This window comes from Rhinatrema bivittatum, chromosome 6, assembly GCF_901001135.1.
Source record: "Rhinatrema bivittatum chromosome 6, aRhiBiv1.1, whole genome shotgun sequence".
Classification (NCBI taxonomy): domain Eukaryota; kingdom Metazoa; phylum Chordata; class Amphibia; order Gymnophiona; family Rhinatrematidae; genus Rhinatrema; species Rhinatrema bivittatum.
The window spans coordinates 147,230,456-147,251,884 of NC_042620.1; the positions used below are offsets into that span (position 1 = coordinate 147,230,456).

General features: G+C 48.3%; 1 protein-coding gene across 2 annotated transcripts in view; it reads left to right on the forward strand.

Moving 5' to 3' along the window:
* Positions 1–21,429, forward strand: part of BOLL (boule homolog, RNA binding protein) — a 725,867-nt gene that overhangs the window by 173,016 nt on the left and 531,422 nt on the right. For both annotated transcript variants that reach the window (XM_029606045.1, XM_029606046.1), the window contains exon 3: positions 866–957. In XM_029606045.1, coding sequence (XP_029461905.1) covers positions 866–957 — 92 coding nt within the window. The remainder of the gene's footprint in view (positions 1–865; positions 958–21,429) is intronic.

Genomic DNA, 21,429 nt, shown 5'->3' on the forward strand with positions numbered 1-21,429 from the left:
AGGAGGCTTATGAGGCAATGCATACATGAGAACTCCCGCACATGCTCAGTAGAGCTCAAAGCTCTAAGCTTGGAGAGACAAATCCGTTCGGTGCCTCTGGATGATGTAACCCACATGTAATGGAAAATACCATTTACGGTAAGCAGTCTTGCTTACTTTACCTAACAATCTTATTCTTGTGTTTAAATATAATAAAAAATTACAAAAAGAAACAGGGTATAGCCATAATAAAAAGTAGACACCTTTTTTTCCAGAAGAGTGTGAGAGTATAAGAAGTAAAATATCTTAGAATACAATCCAGTGAGGAATCAGTAGAACCAAGATGTAGTCAGGTTGATGCTTTGAAGAATCTACTTAGTACTGCTTCTTGAATGTATAGAGCTGATAACAGAATGGCTCACACAGCCAATGTTTTTTAATCTATATATATTGCTGTAGTTTAGGAAATAAATCTTTAACAATAAACCCATCAAGAGGAACTTTAAAAAATGATATGCATTTAACAAGAAAAAATGTTAATATTTTACCTTTTTAAATATAAGCAGTGCTATCACAACTCAGGTTCAAACAAGAATCTTTTTTTCAGGCAGCATCACCATGTTGGGATATATTGTTTTAATACTTTTATTTATATTATTTTCTGTATTTGTTGACACATACGTTTTGTTGACAGAACTTTAAGTAAATAAGAAATTAAAGCGCCAAATCTGAACATCCAAATGCTCCTTTTTATCATATTATGGCTTGTAAGCAGAACCTGATTCAGAGCAGATATGTAAGCAGAATTTGCAATTAAAAGACTAAACAAATATCTCACCTAAAGGCTCTTCCATTTTGTTTTTTTTGTTTTTTTTTATCTTACTAGACTAATGAAAATGACCTCAGGAAGTTTTTTGCCCAGTATGGCAATGTGAAGGAAGTGAAGATAGTAAATGACAGAGCTGGAGTATCAAAAGGGTTAGTATAGTAGCAATATGTATAATGTGGAGTATGAGAACATATTAAGGGGGTAATTTTAGAAAGGATTTACATGTGTAAATGTAACTACTATTCTAGCAATTTTCAAGCAACATTTACCCCGCATAAAGGTCTTTGCTCACCGTTGTGATGTAAACACGAATGACGGTATATAAAATCTTTTAAATAAATAAATACTGCATGACACCCCCCAGCACTGTCAATAGGCTGGCACCTGAAAATATTTTTTAGTGGTAGCATTCCAGATTTTTATTGACAGCCTAAAATTTTTATTAAGATTCTACTAGCATAATTTTGAAGATATTTCTCAAGGGAATTTTTCCAGGTAATTATGTAGTTTACTGGTCAAATTCCCCAGTTTTAAAATTGCCCTCCTTCTGAAAGTAAAAGTATTATTGCTGTTTGACAGCATTTGTACTTTACACAACAAGTGAAAGGGCCAGAGTTAGTGTGAGGAAGACAAAATATGTGCAGGGATATAATTTTGAAATCCCCATGTATACTTTGTACCTGCCAGCCCCATTTGAAAATTAACTTGCACATTTCCTAGCATGTAGACAGATGGACTCACGACCTGTGGGTTTATGCTCCCCTTCCAGAAGATGGAGACGGAGCAAGCTGATGTCACGGTATACATAACAATGCAGTGACCCCAGCCTGCCAGTATTCTACATCTCTAGCAGATGGTGGACATGCATCTTCCTATGGGGATTGTTTGAGCTTTTTGAAAGGAGAAATTTGAAATTCTAAATTCAGGCAAAGAAAGTCCCGCTCTCCTGCGGTGATACCTAAAGGTCCCTTCCCCAGTTGAGAATTCCTGAGGTGATATCCATGGTCCCTCAAAGGTGTGCCTTGGTCCGGTAGCTGGGTTTCCCTGTGTGGGCTTAGCTGCTAGTTCAGCTGAAAGGCAGCGGGTGCAGGAGGCCAAGTGTGGCGGTGATGGCAGATGCCCTTCCCCCCTGCAGCCAGAGACTGTCTCTGTACTCAGCTGGTAAACGCTGTGCTCAGGTAAAGATTAAAAAAAAAAAAGGAGAAAGTTTTACCTGAATCAGAGACAGTTAGAGGGGTTTCAGGACTTCCTCCGGCCTCCATTTTTGGCGCGCCATGCCAGCTTTCGTTCCCACTTCCATTGGGGTTGGGGAACTGGGCAGCCTGGCAGGTGGAGTGGCCCCTGGTGGGCTAGGCCCCGCACTTAGGCTTTTTTTCTTGCACACGGCATGGTAGGCCACGGCGGCCGATTGTGCATGTTCTGCTGCCTTCTATAGGCCGTCAGTGTACGCAGTGTGTCAGCTCTGCATACACGTTGTCTGCTCGATTTTTGGGCGCGCTTTTTATGCGCACAAACATTTTTATGCATTTAACTTGGTACATAGGTTATGTGTGTGCCTTGCCATGCTTTCTTCTAGGTGCTTATTTTTCGGGCACATTTCATTTTTGAGCACAAGCAGTTCCGACGCATGTTTACTGCAGTGATGGCGCCAATAAGCAAGAAGCCTAAGCATCTTCCTATTTGTGTTGCCTGTTATATTAGGGCTTCTGAGCCTGACCTGGCTTCTAACCTGTGTCAGCGCTGCTCAGATGCTCAGGGAGAGCTGACTTCCTCGGATTTTGCTAAGCCTGGCTCTTCCCATTCTGATGATGGGTCGGTAATGGCCTTGACTGGGGAGATGCAAGATCTTGGTTCTCCCTTGACAGGCTCCTGCGCTGGTGAGGGCAGTTCTGTGAAACCAGCTCCAGTTCCTTCTGGGCTTGGTCTAGACCCAGCTTCTTTTTCTTGGGTGGAATTTTTTCAAGGCTTGCAAGCCTTTCTTCAGGCACAGTCCTCCGCTTCTCCCATTTCTGTCTGGTCAGACCTCCAGCTGGTGGCTCCTCCTTCTTCCAGTCCTATGCTTAAGCGCCGGGGCTCACTTTACCTCCCTGCAGGTGTTCCCAGCAGGAATCTGGATGGCACTGATGATGAGGTTAATATTGATTCCCTGGAAGATGGGGAAAATCCTCCAGGGCTGAAACCAAATTGAACCATGTTTCAGTTCTTTCATAAAGATGAACAGCTGGCCTTGATTTCCCAGACCTTGAAACAGCTGGGTGTTCCTGGTTTCGGATGCTGTGTCAGAGCCGAGGAAGAATCCCATTTTGGTTTCCTTACGTAAAGCCTCTTGTTTTTTTCCTGGTGATATATACCATCCAGGAATTGATTGATCTGCCATGGGATGCCCCAGAGGCAAATTTTAAAGGGGGTCGAACATTGGAAGGCCTGTACCCCCAGGATCCGGTTGTGAGAGAGCATTTGTGTTTTCCCAAAGTGGATGCTCTGGTATGTGCCGTGTCTAAGCGGACGAGTATCCTCGTAGATGGAAGAGCGGCCTTGAAGGATAGAAACATAGAAAACATAGAAAATGACGGCAGAAGACGACCAAATGGCCCATCCAGTCTGCCCAGCAAGCTTCACACATTTTTTCTCTCATACTTATCTGTTTCTCTTAGCTCTTGGTTCTATTTCCCTTCCACCCCCACCTTTAATGTAGAGAGCAGTGATGGAGCTGCATCCAAGTGAAATATCTAGCTTGATTAGTTAGGGGTAGTAGCCGCCGCAATAAGCAAGCTACACCCATGCTTATTTGTTTTACCCAGACTATGTTATACAGCCCTTATCGGTTGTTTTTCTTCTCCCCTGCCAATAAGCAAGCTTCTCCCCTGCCAATAAGCAAGCTACACCCATGCTTTTTTGTTTTACCCAGACTATGTTATACAGCCCTTATTGGTTGTTTTTCTTCTCCCCTGCCGTTGAAGCAGGGAGCTATGCTGGATATGCGTGAAGTATCAGTTTTCTTTTTTTCTCCCCTGCCGTTGAAGCAGAGAGCTATGCTGGATATGCGTGAAGTATCAGTCTTCTCCCATGCTGTTGAAGCAGAGAGCCATGCTGGATATGCATCGAAAGTGAAGTATCAGGCACATTTGGTTTGGGGTAGTAACCGCCGTAACAAGCCAGCTACTCCCCGCTTTGTGAGTGCGAACCCTCTTTTCTTCTCCCCTGCCGTTGAAGCAGAGAGCTCTGCTGGATGTGTGAAGTATCAGTTTTTCTTCTCCCCTGCCGTTGAAGCAGAGAACTATGCTGTATATGCATTGAAAGTGAAGTATCAGGCTTATTTGATTTGGGGTAGTAACCGCCGTAACAAGCCAGCTACTCACCTCTTTGTGAGTGTGAATCCTTTATTCCACATTTCCTCTTGCTGTTGAAGCTTAGAGCGATGTTGGAGTCACAGTAAGCATGTGTATGTTTATTTAATAAGGGTATTGTCTCCAGGCAGTAGCCATCATTCTGGCGAGTCACCCACTCTTCATTGGCCGCCTCTTGACTTTATGGATCCACAGTGTTTATCCCACGCCCCTTTGAAGTCCTTCACAGTTCTGGTCTTCACCACATCCTCCGGAAGGGATATAGATAATAGAAGGATTGATGCTATTCTTAAGCAAGCAATGGCAGTGGCAGTGGCAATGAATTTACAGATTGCCTCCTGTTGCACCCTAGTGGAGAAATCTTGTCTGCTTCTCTCTCAGGAGGTTGATGAGTCTGGCAGGAATTCCAGAGCGGTTATGGAACCTGCTGCTGCCTTTTTAGCAGATGCAGACTGTGATTTGGTCCAGACCTCGGCTAGAGGAGTGGCTTTGGTGATAGCGGCAAGGTGTCAATTTTGGCTGCGAAATTATTCAGCTGACACAGCTTCCAAAGCCAATCTTACCAAGATGCTCTTTAAAGCCTTGCTCTTGTTTGGGAGCGAGTTGGAGAAACTGACCAGTAAGTGGGGCAAGTCTCTGGTGCCTCGGTTGCAAGAGGATAAGAAACAGTTACAGCGCCCCTTTGGTATGAGGTGTCATTTTCGGGGTTCCAGGCATTGTTGTCCCTACAGAGGAATGACCTTTCACTGGATTTGCCATTTTGGTAGGACTCAGTCCTTTTGTCGCCCGCAGCCCAAGAGAGGAGTGGGTTCGGGTGGTGGACCTTCCCGAGCTTCCCGATAAATGTTTGCTGACCCACCTTCTGGAACAGGAAATCGGAGGATGTCTCTCTCTCTCTTTTATTGGAGGTGGGTCGAGATCACGTTGGACCAGTGATTCCTGGAGATGATATGCGAAGGTATGCACTGAAATTTTGTAGTATTCCTCGGGATGTGTTCATGGTGTCCCCTTGCTACTCCGCAGAAGAAGCAGGCAGTGGAGTTCATGCTTCAAAGGCTCCTCAGACTGAGGGCTGTGGTTCCAGTGCCCACATCTCAAGAAAGTATGGGGTGATATTCTATTTATTTTGTTGTGCCTAAGAAGGAAGGCTCCTTTTGTTCCATCTTGAATCTCAAGAGGGTCAACCATCACTTGAAGGTGACTCATTTTCGAATGGAAACCTTACGCTCTATAATAATGGCAGTGCAGTCGGGGGAATTTCTGACCTCTTTGGATCTGTCAGAAGCTTACCTTCACATTCCCATCTGATTGGAACACCAACACTTTTTACACTTTGTGGTATTGGGGTTCCATTATCAATTTTGGGTGCTGCCTTTTGGTCTAGCCACCACTTCCAGAACATTTTCCAAGTTTAGGAAACATAGAAACATAGAAATGATGGCAGAAGAAGACCAAACAGCCCATCCAGTCTGCCCAGCAAGTTTTCACACTTTTTTTTTCCCTCATAATTATCTGTTACTCTTGGCCCTTAGTAAACCTTTGGTTCTATTTCCCTTCCACCCCCGCCATTAATGTAGTGCTGGAACTGCATCTAAGTGAAGTATCTAGCTTAATTGGTTAGGGGTAGTAACCTCCGCAATAAGCAAGCTACTCTCACGCTTATTTGTTTACCCAGCCTGTGCAATTCAGTCCTTGTTGGTTGTTGTCTGAATATAAATCCACTTTTCTTCATTCCCCCTTGCCATTGAAGCAGAGAGCTACGCTGGATATGCATTGAAAGTGAAGTAAAAAAGGGTATTCCCCACATTTATTCTTGTTGGAGAGAGAGGTAATTTGTCATAGCAATCCCTGAGTGGGAAATGAACCCTGGCTTCCCTGGTTCAGGGCCCATTGCTGTGACCACTAGGCTACAACTCCAGTCCGTGGTGGTTGTAGTGGTGGCCTTGTGAAAAGAAGGACTCCTGGTGCACCCTTATTTGGACAACTGGCTGATTTGAGCCAAGTCTCAGGAAGAGAGCCACCTGTTGACACACAAGGTGATCTCCTTATTCCAGGTGGTTGGTTGGGTGGTGAACCTGATCGAGGGCAATCTTCAACCATCCCAGTCATTGGAGTATCTGGGGGTCCGATTTGACATGGGACAGGACAGTGTTTCCTACCAGATGTTCAGATCCAGAGATGTCTCAAATGTGTCATTGGATAAACACCATATGCCTGATGGTGTGGTCTTACCTTCGCATGTTCAGCTTGATGGCAGCTACCCTGGAAGTGGTACCATGGACAATGGTGCATATGCGTCCTCTTCAGTGCTCTCTGCTATCTCGTTGGAATCCGCAGTCTCAGGAGCGGACTTTCTCAGCAGGGAGAGTCTGGACTCAGGAGAGTGGGTGTTGTCAACGGAGGCATTTCAGCTGATTGTGGATTGCTGGGGCCATCCGTTCCTAGACCTGCTGGTGACTTCTCGAAATGCAAAGGTTTCTCGCTTCTACAGTCGCAGGAGAGATCTGTAGGCCCTGGAATAGTCGCGCTCATACAAGTCTGACCAGAAGACAGATTGCTTTATGCCTTTCCTCCGTGGCCCTTGCTGGGCAGGATAATTTGCAAGATTGAAGGCCACAGGGGGCTAGTTCTCCTAGTGGCGCTGGACTGGCCCAGGCATCCGTGTTATACAGGGACCGATTCTTCATGAGGATCGGACTTGTTTCTTTCTTACGGTTTGGCACTATTAAAGCGTGGTTAGTCCTCTGCGGTGATTGCCACTTTACTCCATGCTCTCAAGTTCTCTACTTCCTTGGCTTATGTTCGGGTTTGGAGAGTTTTTGAGGCCTGATGTGAGGAGCAGGGTGTTCTTCCTCATTCATTTAAGCTCCCTCTCATTCTGATGTTTTGCAGAATGGATTGATTAAAGGCTTGGCCCTTAATTCCTTGAAGGTGCAAGTTGCGCCTCTTGCCTGATTCAGAGGCCTAGTGAATGGTGTTTCCTTGTCGTCTTATCCTGATGTGGCCCATTTTATGAAGGAATGAAGCACCTTAGGGCTCTCTTGAGGTTACCGGCTTCATTGTGGAGTCTTAATTGGTGCTGGACATTTTGGCGAGCCCTACGTTCTGACCACTACATAGGCTTCCTTACAATTGTTGACTTTAAAGACTGTGTTCCTGGTGGCTACATGTTCTGCGCGTTGGATTTCTGAGCTGCAGGTCTTATCTTACCGGGAGCCGTTCCTTTGGGTGACTCTGGGGGCATTTCAGCTGCCTACTGTTCCATCTTCTTGCCCAAGGTAGTCTCGGACTTTCATTTGAATCAGTCCATCTCCATGCCATTTCTGGATAAGGTCAGGGATGCGTAGGAGTTTCGCCTTTTGTGCTCCTTGGATGTTAGGCATCTTGTGCGGTATCTGGAGCTCTCTTAAGTCTTTTCGAAAGATGGTTTGCCTGTTTGTTCTGTATGGCAGTAGTAAACAGGATGCTCCGGTTTTGCAGGCTACCATAACTCGTTGGATTAAAGAGGTGGTCATGGCCGTGAATGTGGATACTGAAAAGCTGTTGCCTATTCAGGTTAGGGCTCATTCCACTAGGGCTCAGGGAGTGTCATTAACAGAGGTTAGTCTGTTGTCTCCGCTCGATATCTGTCGAGATGCGACGTGGTCCTCCTTACACATTTTTTCCAGGTTTTATTGTTCGGATATGCAGGCCCAGGAGGATGCAGCCTTTGCACATATGATGTTGATTGGACCGTGTGCAGCCTCCCACCCTGTTGGGTAGTAGCTTTGGTACATCCCGCTGATCTTGAGTCCATCTGTCTACATTCTAGGAAATGGAGAAATTACTTACCTGATAATTTTGTTTTCTTTAGTGTAGACAGATTGACTCAGCTTTCCGCCCTCGGCTGCCTCATGAGTGTGTCAATAGTCCTCCTGTGGGGCTTTGGGTCCCAAGGGATTACTGGTAAGTGTTCATCCAGTCCCTAGCTTGGTGTACCTAGAATCTTTTGTGAGTTCAGTGTTTATGTTTTGTTGAGTACAATTCTGGTTACCTGTTTTTAATCATGTTTTTAATCAAGTTTTTTACTAGTTTGTCCATAATTGCTTTAGAAGAAAATACTGGCAGGCTGAGGTCACTGCAGGTGCACTGTGCCGTCAGCTTGCTCCGTTTCCATCTCCTGGCACGGGAGCATAAACTCATTGGTCCTGAGTCCATTTGTCAACACTAAGGAAAACAAAATTATCAGGTAAGTAATTTCTCCAATCAGCCCCATCTAGTTCTGGACCACATTTTTGGACTAATAGATTGGTATGGGGCTTTATCTGGTTACAAGTTTAATATTGCAAAATTGGAAATTTAACCTATAGATCTCAAAATGCCCATCCCAGAGTGCTTTAATTCTTTTTGTAAAGTACAAGAGGGTTTCACATATTTAGGTGTTTATTTCCTCCGGTATTTTCAAAAATTGTACTCTAAAAATGTTTATTGCATAATAGGCAAGGTTAAGCAAAGTCTTCAGAAATGGGGTGAGCTTTCCTTTTCTTGGGCAGGCAGAATTAGTCTGCTCAAAATGAATATTCTGCCCAATTTGCTGTACCTATTCAGCATGTTCCCTGCAATAATCCAGTGCACGTTTTTACAGATTAGCATAGCTGGATAGGTAGATTTATTTGGCATTTTAGGTTGGTCCGTATTAAGCTTAGTCATTTATGGCTTGATAAGCAGCGGGGGGAGTGACTTTGCCTAACCTTCAAGTTTATTTATTGGGCAGCCAGGTTGGTTTGCTTGCAGCATTAGATTTGTTATACTAGTGTTCTTGGTTGGCACTGGAAAAGGAACAAACGGATAGTCTCAATTTAGCTATGCTCCCCTTTTTATCTCCTGCTTCTCTGCATTGTCATTGGATATGTAGGAACAGCCCATTGTTAGCACATAGATTGCATGTGTGGACGCAATTTCTTACGTTTTTGAACAAAACTTGTGATGATCTTTTACCTATCTCCCCTATTTATTGGAATTTAAATATCTTGAGCCATACTTTCTCTCCAGTAACAAGGAGCTGGAAAGATCATGGTCTGATTACTGTTGTACATCTACAGGGGGAGAAGAGTTTGAAGACCTTTCAAAAGCTAGTGGAAGACTTTGATATTAGTCCAGATGGCCATGCTCACTATTTACAAGTGCGCCAGGCCCTATCTGATAAACTTTGTTTGGGGGTCTATTATGGCCATTAAATTGTTTTGAGAAATTCATCAGTGACCCAGTTGCCCGAAACATGAGAGAGCCTTAGTATATAAGGGCCTTCTAGAGGGTAAATTTGGGAAAGACTCTCCAAGGTCACTCATTGAGGACTGGAATGCAAACTTAAGCAGCACATTAACGGCTAGAGACTGGAAAGACATATGGAGGGCTGCACATCAAAGTTCAATATGTTCTAAATAAGTTGCCTTGATGATTCAACTCTTGCACAGAACTTATAGGACTCATGTGTATTTTGCGAAGATCTATCCAGGTACTAGTAACGTCTGTTGGAGGGGTTGTGGGGAGGTGGGTACTTTTCTGCACATGTGATGGCAGACCATTATTTTTGGTCCAGAATAACAGGAGATTGCTGATATTTTTGTGTTTCCAGTGTCTGGTGGATCTGAAGTGGGGCTATTGGGTAGATGGTCAAGATCCAGGATACCAGTAAAGTACCGGATACTCTTGGGCATTTATTGCTCGCTGTTAGGTTCACTATAGTCACATTCTGGAAGACTAATTCCTCTCTAGCGGACCGATACAGTACAGTGCGCTCCGGTGGAGTGCACTGTTAGCCCGCATTTGGCCGCGCGTTTTCGACGCGCTAGCTTTACCCCTTATACAGTAAGGAGTAATAGCGCGTCAAAAACGCGCATCCAACCCCCCCCAAAACTAATAGCGCTCGCAACATGCACATTCATGTTGATGGCCCTATTAGTTATTCCTGCGCAATACAGAAAGTAAAATGTGCAGCGAAGCCGCACATTTTACTTTCAAAAATTAATGCCTGCCCAAAGGCTGGCGTTAATTTCTGCCGGCGCCGGGGAAGTGTACAGAAAAGCAGAAAAAACTGCTTTTCTGTACATCCTCCGACATAATATCATAGCGATATTAAGTCGGAGGCCCCAAAATTAAAAAAAAAAAATTAAAATTAATTTTTTAAATCGGCCCGCGGTCTGCGGGTCAGAAGACGGACGCTCAATTTTGCCGGCATCCGTTTTCCGAACCCGTGGCTGTAAGCGGGTTTGAGAACCGACACCGGCAAAATTGAACGTCGGCTGTCAAACCCACTGACAGCTGCCGCTCCCTGTCAAAAAGGAGGTGCTTGGGACGCGCTAGTGTCCCTAGCGTCTCCTTTTACCGTGGGCCCTAATTTGCATCGGCCACCCTTTTGAATCGCGCGCCCAGGAGAGTGGCCTGTGCGCGCGCCGGGAGAGCGGGCGCTCGCCGGCTGTCCCGTGCGTTTTTCTGTATCGGCCTGCTGATTACTGGAGAAAGCAAGTAAGAGACATTGATGATCTTTAACTGCTTAGGTATGAATTGCAAAATAAGCACTACAAATATGTTAAGGTGTGGGGGTCCTACTTGGAATATAAAGCCTGACTGCTTCTGTAGGATGCGTGTCCGAATGTTAATTGACATTCCTAGGTATCTATGGAATGATCTGTCTAAAACTATGTGCTGTTTTGTGCCAACTTTCTCATGTTTGTGCGCTGGATAAAAAGTTGTTAACGAGTTTATAAAAAATTAACTTGTAGTAGTGAACCTGCAGACTATCTGGGCACTTTGAAAATTGCCTCCATTCTGCACAGATAGACTTACTATAATGAGATTTGCCTTTTTTATATACTGAAATATGGTCTCCTCCTCAAAGTACTGCAGGTCAAGAATCAGACCTGACTCTTTCCCAGGTACATCCGTGGCTAAAAAGAACACCTCTTGCTACACAGTAGCCACAGAAAAGATCCTTAGTTATTTAAGTACTGGTCAGCAGTGCCAGTCTGCAGGCTTTTTGGTGTTACTTTATTTCGGTGCTCCCATAAGTGGTTTCCTGCTACCTGCATCCTTGGACCCTTTTCCCACCGATAAGCAGGGCATTTAGCCATGCATGCTGGGTGACATCATCTGTGATGTCACGAAGGCGGAGCTTACTCTCATAGCTTGAAGTATGCATGACCTTGGGTTCCCACGCACCTCGAGCTTCCCTTCAGTTTTAGTTTTCCGCGGTTCTACATGGACGTGTGGCTACTCTCTCCCTGACAGGAAAATTAATATCTTTCAAAAAAGTGAAGAAAAGAAGAAAGATGCCGAAAAAGCCCAGGATTTAAGTACTGCTCCTGCGGTAAGATCATGTCGGTGACCGATGGGCATAATTACAGTTATTTATGCCTCGGTCCGACCATGATCAGGCCGCATGCAAGGACTGTGGGCGGATGTCCCCGCGAGCAAGAAGACAAAGGGCTGAGAAAATGGAGAGGCTGAGGCACTCATGTCCCCTCTCCAGCAGATAAAAGATCGAAAAAGTCTTCACCGGGCATTCAAAAACCTCAGTCCAAGACTCCTCGACGTGTGCACTCGGCTTCGGAAGAACATGCGTCGAAGACTGCGTTGGCGACCATGCATCATGCGTCAAGTGCCACGCCGGATACAATGCACATGCGCGTGCGTCGTTAAAACCTGCGTCCCTCCCAGTTCCAGGATATCGTACGAAGCAATCGACGCATGCGTCGGCAGTACCAAAGGCATCGTTATCTGCGACATATGTCGACGCATCACGACGCATCTTGAGCACCTACGAAGCAAGTGCCTCATAAACATAAGAAGCCTCCTCATCATCAACTGAGGAAGACAACTGATACATCTAAACCACTGGACAAGCCACGTAATCAGTTTCAAAAACAAAACATCTGACACCGCCCTCTACAGCACATCCTGTATCGGAATCTGCTCGGAGGCACATTACATCTTCACCAGGGGGTAATCATTCCCCTTCATCAATGTTGTCTGATATTATTGTAGACGACCAAGCAGGGGGCTGGGAGTCATCTCCAGAAATAGTATCTCTTCCTGCAAAACCTCATAAGAGACCAAGGTCGCCTCATTTACCTCTCCCAAATACACCGGTTAAAAGATACAAAAAATCTACCAAAGAACCGGACCAACCTCAACGACCGACAGCGCACGAGACAATGTCTCAGATCGCCACACTCTTGCACTCCTTCATGCAAGGATTACCACCAGAACCTAATCCTTTACCATTAGGATCTCAAAGTCCTTCATCACCACAATTCTCTCTCTCTCCTTGGAATGTACCATCTCCATGACACACTAAGTCCCCTGAATCTTCTGTACACACGATATCCCCGGATCTTTCTCCATTATCAACTCCGGGCAGTTCAACCGGCATTCCATCTGACCCTCCACAAGATCTTCCCCAGTCCACTTCACCGCCGGAAGATCTCACTTATGCTAAGTTCCTGGAGAAGTTAAGCTTAGCACTTAATATCGAAACTAAAAAACTCCCAGACCCGAGATCTGAGGTAATGGGACTTCTGCAAATACTAGATGTTCCAGCTGAGACTACTGCTCTACCACCACATCAAATTTTGGAAGGTCTCATTGGAAAAGCTTGGGATACTCCACACCTTCTTCCACCAAAAAAACTTCATACTATTCTAATGTACAGATTCCTCACAACTCATTAGTCGTGGAATGGGCAATGAAAAGAGCGAAAAAGAACAGGCTATATTCTAACACGCCCCCTGGCAAAGACAACAAGATTTTGGATGACTTTGCAAAAAAGATCTATCAGAATTCCATGCTAAATTCTCGAACTAACCACCATCAATTTTATTCAGTATTTGTTTAATTGTACACAACAGTTGCATCCCCTGCTATCCGCCGCGCAGGGTGATGCTCAACTACCTCAGCCATTTCTAGACCTCCAAGAAGGATTGCGTCATTTGTTGCGCCCATCATATGAAGCCTTGATGCATCGGCAAAGTCATCAGCAATTTCCTTATCAGCTCGTCAGCTGGTATGGCTACAAGCCGGCAGCATCAGAGATGACGTACATGATAGACTTGCCAACTTACCATGCAGATCTGACAATCTTTTTGGAGAAAAGCTTAGAGAGAGAGAGAGATTGTTTCTTTAATTAAGGAGCAGAATATTGCAGTCCAGTATTTAGCAACACCTCTGGACTTCCCTTCCATGTCTCGCCATTACTTCAACCAGTATAAAAGGGGTTATTACTATCGCAGCCCATACCGCTTCTATCAACTCTATCAATCCAATTATAGGCAGCAATCATTCGAGCCACAACGGCCTATGTCTCAGCCACAAAGCCAAAGACCATGGCAAAGAAACCAAAGGCCACAGAAACCACAACCTTCTCAGCAAACTCCAAAACAATCTTTTTAGATCAGAAGGCCACAACAACAGCTCAAGTGGAGGGGGAGATTATCTTTCTTTTCTTCCCAATGGTCCAACATCACCAAGGACCAATGGGTATCAAGCATCATTTCACAAGGATACCGTCTACGTTTCAGTTCCTTCAGAATACATCCGCATTTGTTCGCTTCCAAAACACCCCAACTGCAAATCCCATCTCTCAAGAAGGAGGTGTCACTCCTCCTTCAACAGAAAGCCATACAGCCGGTACCTCCCTTGCACGGGGAGAAGAAATTCTATTCCCAATAATTCCTTATTCCCAAGAAATCAGGAGGGCTACGCCCCATCTTTGATCTCCGAGCGCTAAACAAACATCTGGTAAAAGAAAGATTCAAAATGACTTCTATCAAGACAGTTCTCCCCTTTCTACAACCAAACGACTGGATGTGCTCACTAGATCTGAAAGATGCTTACACTCACATTCCCATTCACAAGAATTTTTGGCGTTACCTTTGTTTCCAAGTGGCGAATCACCACTACCAATACAAGGTACTCCCCTTTGGTCTCTCATCGGCCCCGCGGGTCTTCACAAAATGTCTAGCTGTTGTTGTGGCGCATCTCCGCAAACAAGGGATAACTATAGTCCCTTACTTGGATGACTGGCTCATTGTGTCTTCCAATGCTCAACTCCTATTGCAGCAGGTGGAAACCACTCTTCTTTGCCTTGAGAACTTAGGATGGATAGTCAATTACGAGAAATCACAACTCCACCCATCCCAGACAATTCAATTCATAGGAGCGGTTATTCGAACCCCACTTTCCAGAGCCTTTCTACCTCTGGACCAAACCAAAACTTTGCAAAACCTTTCTCGTGCGCTTCTATGTCGCAAGATAGTTCCAGCACGGCATATAATGGTGTTCTTGGGCCATATGGCTGCAGCAATACATGTTGTCCAACATACTCAACTCCACATCTGACGTCTCCAGTGGGGTCTCAAAACTCAATGGAACCAACTGACACAACCAATGTCGCACAAGGTTCACGTAACAAATTCCATGAAGAAAGACATCAAATGGTGGCTTTGCCCCTTAGTATTGACTGAAGGAAACCCATTCCACCAGCCCCCTCATCAGCAAATCCTCACAACGGATGCATCCACGAAGGGATGGGGTGCCCATCTCTTACATTTACAGACACAGGGACTTTGGTCAAACACAGAGAAAGGTCTCCAAATAAATCTGTTGGAACTCAGAGCAATACGAAACTCACTAAGAGTTTTCCAGTCATGGGTACAAGGCAAATCAGTCATGATTGTAATGCTCAGGCTTGTGAACCCTTGGCCGACGGTAGGATGGTATACCTTTCGGAGGATCCGTAGGTTCTCTCGTCGGGAGGTGAGGCAGAGCGGAAGACGGGACCAGCTGACCCTTGGCACTGCAAACTGGGGCGGCTGCGGAGATGGATGAAGAGACGAGAAGAGGAGCTGTGTCTTCACCCCTGGAAGTCTGTGGTCCCCCCAGGAGGAGCCCGTAGGGACCCAGACCGCTGGGACTTAGGTGGACCTTTGAGAGGTCAGGTGTCGGTGCAAGGGCTGACTGGAGCTTCGCTCTGGAAGCCCGCGGTCCCCCCAGGAGGAGCCTGTAGGGACCCGGGCCGCTGGGACTTAGGTGGGCCCTTGGAGACGGTAGCCTTGAAGGTGTCCTAGGGCGAGTGCCAGAGGGTCGTCGCTCACCAGTCCGAAGTCGTGCACCAGAGAATCACCGCTTGCCAATCCGAAGTCAGGAACCAGAGAATCACTGTATGCCAATCCGAAGTCAGGAACCAGGGAATCACCGTAAGCCAATCCGAAGTCAGGAACCAGGAACACCAAGACGAAACAGGAAGCAGAATCCAAGCTCAAGGAACTCACTGAAGCAAGCAGACTAGACCGCGTTGGAGGACGTTGCCAAGTCACTGGACAAGCAGAGGAAGTCTCCTTTTATACTTCCCCTGCTTAGGCTGCTGAGAAACAGGTGAGGCTTGTTAAAGGGATCAGGTCCCTTTAAATCAGTGGAGGAGGCGCGGCCTCGTGCCTAAGGATGGCGACGGCCATCTTGGATTTCCCCCCGCGGAGGAGAGACGCCGCTGGACGCCGCGAGGGGGGAGCAGGACGGCTCCCCCTGCCGTGAGCGGCACCGACGGCCTGGTTCAGAGCCCTCCCCTGGGGCTCCCGTGGCGAGGGGCACCGCGGACAAGATAGGGTGCTGCGGTCGTGGGGCTCCACGGCCGCGGAACACAACAGTACCGCCCTCTTTAGGGCGTTTCCCCTGAGGTCTGGGTTTAGTTGGATGGTCCTTGTGGAACTGCTCCAGCAAATTCCGGTCCAGGATATTAGCCAGTGGTCCCCAGGAGTTCTCCTCGGGGCCGAAGCCTTCCCATGCTATCAGATACTCCCATTTCTTCCTGTGTTTCCTCACATCTAGGACCTCTCGGACTTGATAAGCGAGGTCATCTTCAGAGGCGACAGGTTGTGGGGTCAGAAGCGTGCTGGAAGGCCATGATAATACCAGAGGCTTCAATAGGGAGACGTGGAATGTGTTGTGAATCTTGAGAGACGGAGGGAGGCGAAGTTGATACGAGACAGCTCCCACCTGCCGGATGATGGAAAACGGGCCGATGAATCGCGGGGCCAGTCGCAATGATGGCAGCTTCAAGCGGATGAACTGCGTGCTCAGCCAAACCTTTTGGCCTGGCTTGAGAGGCGGGTACAGTCTCCTGAGCTGGTCAGCATATCTCTTTGCTGCTTGGCCGGCCCTGATCAGGGCACGTTGCGTAGATGTCCACAGACGATGCAACTTGTCGGCAGAAAGTTGAGCTGTCGGGGATGCTACCGTGATGGGAACAGGCAGTGGCGGGCGTGGCTGCTTCCCATACACTATCTGAAACGGGGAGGCTCCAATAGCTGCGGATAGATGGGAATTTAGCGCAAATTCGGCCCATGGTAGCAGGCTAGCCCAGTTGTCTTGTTTCTCATTAACATATAGACGAAGGAATTGCTTCAAGATCTGGTTGGTTCTTTCTGCAAGACTGTTGGTTTGTGGATGGTAGGCGGATGTGTAATCTAGGGTGACGTTGAACTTCTGGCAGAGAGCCCTCCAGAATTTGGCAGTAAATTGAGGCCCTCGATCAGACAGGATGCCCTTAGGTAGGCCATGAAGCCTGAAGATGTGCTGGACGAACAGCTGGGCCAGCTGAGGTGCAGACGGCAATCCTGGCAAAGGCACAAAGTGCGCCATCTTGCTAAAGCGATTGACTACCACCCATATTACCGTGTTTCCATTGGATAGTGGCAGGTCCACCACAAAGTCAGTTGCCACATAGGTCCACGGTTCAGAAAGCGCGGGTAATGGTTGAAGTAAGCCTGGGGTGGAACCGGGGATCCTCTTGTGGCGGGCACAGGTCTGGCAGGACTCCACATAAGCCCAGACATCTTTATTTACCTTTGGCTACCAGTAATACTGGCGCAGGGTCTGCAATGTGCGGGATTGCCCTGGGTGGCCGGAACAGCGGGAATCGTGAGTCCATGCCAGCACTTGTTTCTGTAAGCGTGGCGGAACCAAAGTTTTCCCAGGCGGAACGATGGTGGTAGCTGACAGGAGGATACGGGATGGCTCAATAATGTACTGTGGTTCTTCAGACCCTTCTGTTGAATCAAATACCCGAGATAGGGCGACAGCCTTGATGTTCTTCCCAGCCGGTCTGTACCGGAGAATGAAATTAAAACGGGTGAAGAACAGGGCTCACCGGGCTTCGTGGGTTGAGCCGTTGTGCCCGGTGCAAGTATTCAAAGTTCTTATGGTCCATGAATACCGTAAACAGGTGTTGTGCCCCTTACAGCCACGGGCGCCACTCTTTCAAGGCCACCTTGATGGCCAAGAGCTCCTTCTCGCCGATGGCATAGTTCCTCTCAGCAGGCGAGACCTGGCGGGAGAGGAAGGCACACGGATGTAGCTTTTGGCCCTCGGAGGCCTGGCTCAGGACGGCCCCTACTCCCTCTGAAGATGCGTCCACCTCTATAAAGAAGGGTCGTTGCGGGTCCTGGTGCCGAAGGCATGGTTGCTGCGTGAATGCCTTCTTGAGGCGACGAAAGGTGGCCTCTGCTGTCGGAGGCCACTTTTTGGGATCCACGCCTTTCCGGGTCAGGGCTGTCATTGGGGCAACAATGGAGGCATAGTGAGGGATGAAAAACCGGTAATAGTTCGCGAAGCCCAGGAACCTTTGGAGTGCCTTGAGCCTGGACGGCTGTGGCCATTCCCGAATTGCACTTAGCTTCTGTGGATCCATGCGGAATCCCTGACTGGAGACTATATATCCCAGGAAGGGAAGAGACTCCTGATCAAACAGGCAATTTTCGAGCTTTGCATACAGCTTATGTTCTCTGAGGTGTTGTAAAACTTGGATGACGTGCCGCCGGTGAGCGGCCAAGGTATCGGAGAAAATCAAGATGTCGTCCAAATAGACCACCACGCATTGGTACAGGAGGTCGCGGAGAATCTCATTCATAGTATTCTGAAATACTGCTGGGGCATTACACAGCCAGAACGGCATCACTAAGTACTCATAGTGGCCGTCACGGGTATTGAAGGCCGTCTTCCATTCATCTCCTTCCTTAATTCGAATGAGATTGTAAGCCCCTCGGAGGTCCAATTTGGAAAAGATCCTTGCCCCTTGTAGCTGGTCGAAGAGTTCAGAGATGAGAGGCAGGGGATAACTGTCCTTGATCGTTATAGCATTCAAGCCCCGGTAGTCAATGCAAGGGCGGAGCGTCCCATCCTTCTTCCCGACGAAGAAGAATCCAGCCCCTGTGGGGGACTTTGACTTCCGAATGAAGCCCCTCTCCAGGTTCTCTCTGATATATTCGTTCATAGCCTGCGTCTCTGCAGGAGAGAGGGCATAGGTGCGTCCTCGAGGAGGCTCAGTGCCGGGGAGGAGATTGATGGCGCAATCGAAGGACTGATGAGGCGGGAGAATTTCGGCCTTTTGTTTCGAGAACAAATCCGCGTATAAGGCATAGGTGGCCGGCAGGCCTGAAAGACTGGTGGAGGTCACGGAGCAGGAGACTGGAACTACTGATTGAAGGCATTTATCATGGCAGCTAGGACCCCATCGGGTCAGCTGTAAGGTCTTCCAGTCAAACTGGAGACCGTGATCTTGGAGCCACGGAAGGTCTAGGACTACCGGGTGCATCGAGTGCTCCAAGACGTGGAATGTCATCTCTTCGCGATGAAGGAGCCCGACCCTTAACTGGGTAGGTTCAGTCATGTGGGTCACACGGCCTGGGAGGGGCCTCCCTTGGATGGAAGAGATGACCAAGGGAGCAGGGATGTGGGCCAGAGGAATTTTCAGGTGCTCCACCAATTTCTGCATTATGAAATTGCCGCCGGCGCCTGAGTCAACCAAGGCTAACATATGAAACTCACCTGCGGGTGACGTTAGCACCACTGGAACAGTTAATGGAGGCGCAGAGGAAGTTGAGCCTAGGAAGAGACCTCCTCCTGGTCCTAGGCACGGGAGTTTTCTGATCGCGCCGTGCATGCGGCTATCCGGTGGCCCGCTGTGCCGCAATAAAAACAGAGGTCCTTCTTTATTCGCCGGTGGCGTTCACGGGAGGACAACTTCCCTCGTCCCACTTCCATGGGTTCCTCGGTGGGTGCCCGAGGGGCTTCAGATCTGCCTTTGGGCGGAGGTGAGGGCCTTCTTGCCACCTTAGCTACCGGAAGGTGAAACCTCATACGGCAATCCACTCGGTTAGCCCATTCTATAAGGGCGTCGAGATCGACCGGAAGTTCTCTCGCTGCTAGCTCACTCTGAAGGCGCGAGGCTAGCTCTTCCAGGAAGATTCCGTGCAGGCAATCTTCCCTCCAATTCAGTTCTGCGGCCAGGGTGCGGAATTCCATTGCGTACTCGGCCACTGTCCGAATACCCTGTCGCAATCGGAGCAATTCTGAGACCGCAGTGGGTTTGCGGATAGGTTCATCGAACATCTTCCGGAAGGCAGACAGAAACTGACTCAAGTTCCCGAAGATGGGATCCCTTCTCTCCCACAGATGAGAGGCCCAGATCAGAGGCTTCCCGTCAAGCAAGGACATAATATAACTGGTTTTGACCAGGTCGCTAGGAAACTGCGCCGGCAGCAAGGAGAAGCGGGCCTGGCACTGACTGAGGAATCCTCGACACAGTTTCACATCTCTGGCGTATCGAGAGGGCGCCGGGAGTTGAGTTGGAGTTCCATACCCCAGGTCACCCCTGGAGGTCTGGACAGCATGTGGCTGAGTAGCGCAGGCTCCTTGAGCCCCGGGCAGAGATGGCAGTGTAGGATTCATAGGGCCTAATGCCTCAAGACATTGGGTTAAGCTCTGCACGGAGGAAACCAGGGCATCTAGGGTTTTCTGCTGGTCCACCAGGCGCTGGGCCATTCCCGGAATGGCCTGGCGGGCGGATGCCTCTGCCGGGTCCATGGACTTGGCAATCTGTAATACTCAGGCTTGTGAACCCTTGGCCGACGGGAGAATGGTATACCTTTCGGAGGATCCGTAGGTTCTCTCGTCAGGAGGCGAGGCAGAGCGGAAGACAGGACCAGCTGACCCTTGGCACTGGGAACTGGGGCGGCTGCAGAGACGGAGGAAGAGACGAGAAGAGGAGCTGTGTCTTCACCCCTGGAAGTCTGTGGTCCCCCCAGGAGGAGCCCGTAGGGACCCAGACCGCTGGGACTTAGGTGGACCTTTGAGAGGTCAGGTGTCGGTGCAAGGGCTGACTGGAGCTTCGCCCTGGAAGCCCGCGGTCCCCCCGGGAGGAGTCCGTAGGGACCCGGGCTGCTGGGACTTAGATGGGCCCTTGGAGACGGTAGCCTTGAAGGAGTCCTAGGTCGAGTGCCAGAGGGTCGTCACTCACCAGTCCGAAGTTGTGCACCAGAGAATCACCGTACGCCAATCCGAAGTCAGGAACCAGGGAATCACCGTAAGCCAATCCGAAGTCAGGAACCAGGAACACCAAGACGAAACAGGAAGCAGAATCCAAGCTCAAGGAACTCACCGAAGCAAGCAGACTAGACCGCATTGGAGGACATTGCCAAGTCACTGGACAAGCAGAGGAAGTCTCCTTTTATACTTCCCCTGTTTAGGCTGCTGAGGAACAGGTGAGGCTTGTTAAAGGGATCAGGTCCCTTTAAATCAGTGGAGGAGGCGCGGCCTCGCGCCTAAGGATGGCGATGGCCATCTTGGATTTTCCCCCGCGGAGGAGAGAAGCCAGAGAGACGCCGCTGGACGCAGCGAGGGGGCAGCAGGACGGCTCCCCCTGCAGCGAGCGGCACCGGAGGCCGCGTGGGAGCGACGGCCTGGTTCAGAGCCCTCCCCCGGCGAGGGGCACCGCGGACAAGGTAGGGGGCCGCGGTCGTGGGGCGCCACGGCCGCGGAACACAACAATGATCCACACTGACAACCAAGTGGCGATATTTTATATAAACAAGCAAGGGGGATCCAGTTCATTGCCTCTTTGCAAGGAAGCAGTTCAAATATGGGAATGAGCAGAACACAACAAAATCTTTCTTCAAGCATCCTACTTTCCAGGGCTTGCAAACACGAGGGCGGACAGGCTCAGCCGCCTTTTTCACCCACATGCATGGTCACTAAATCAAACGGAAGCGATAAGATCTTCGCTCAATGGGGTACGCCAGAGATAGACCTCTTTGCGTCAGAAGAGAATTGCAAAGTGAACAAATTTTGCTCTCTTCTTCCCAGTATACACAGAATGTCCCAGGATGCTTTCCTGATTCCGTGGAGCAATGGCCTTCCGTACACTTTTCCTCCCATACCAATAATTTCATGCACAATCCAAAAATG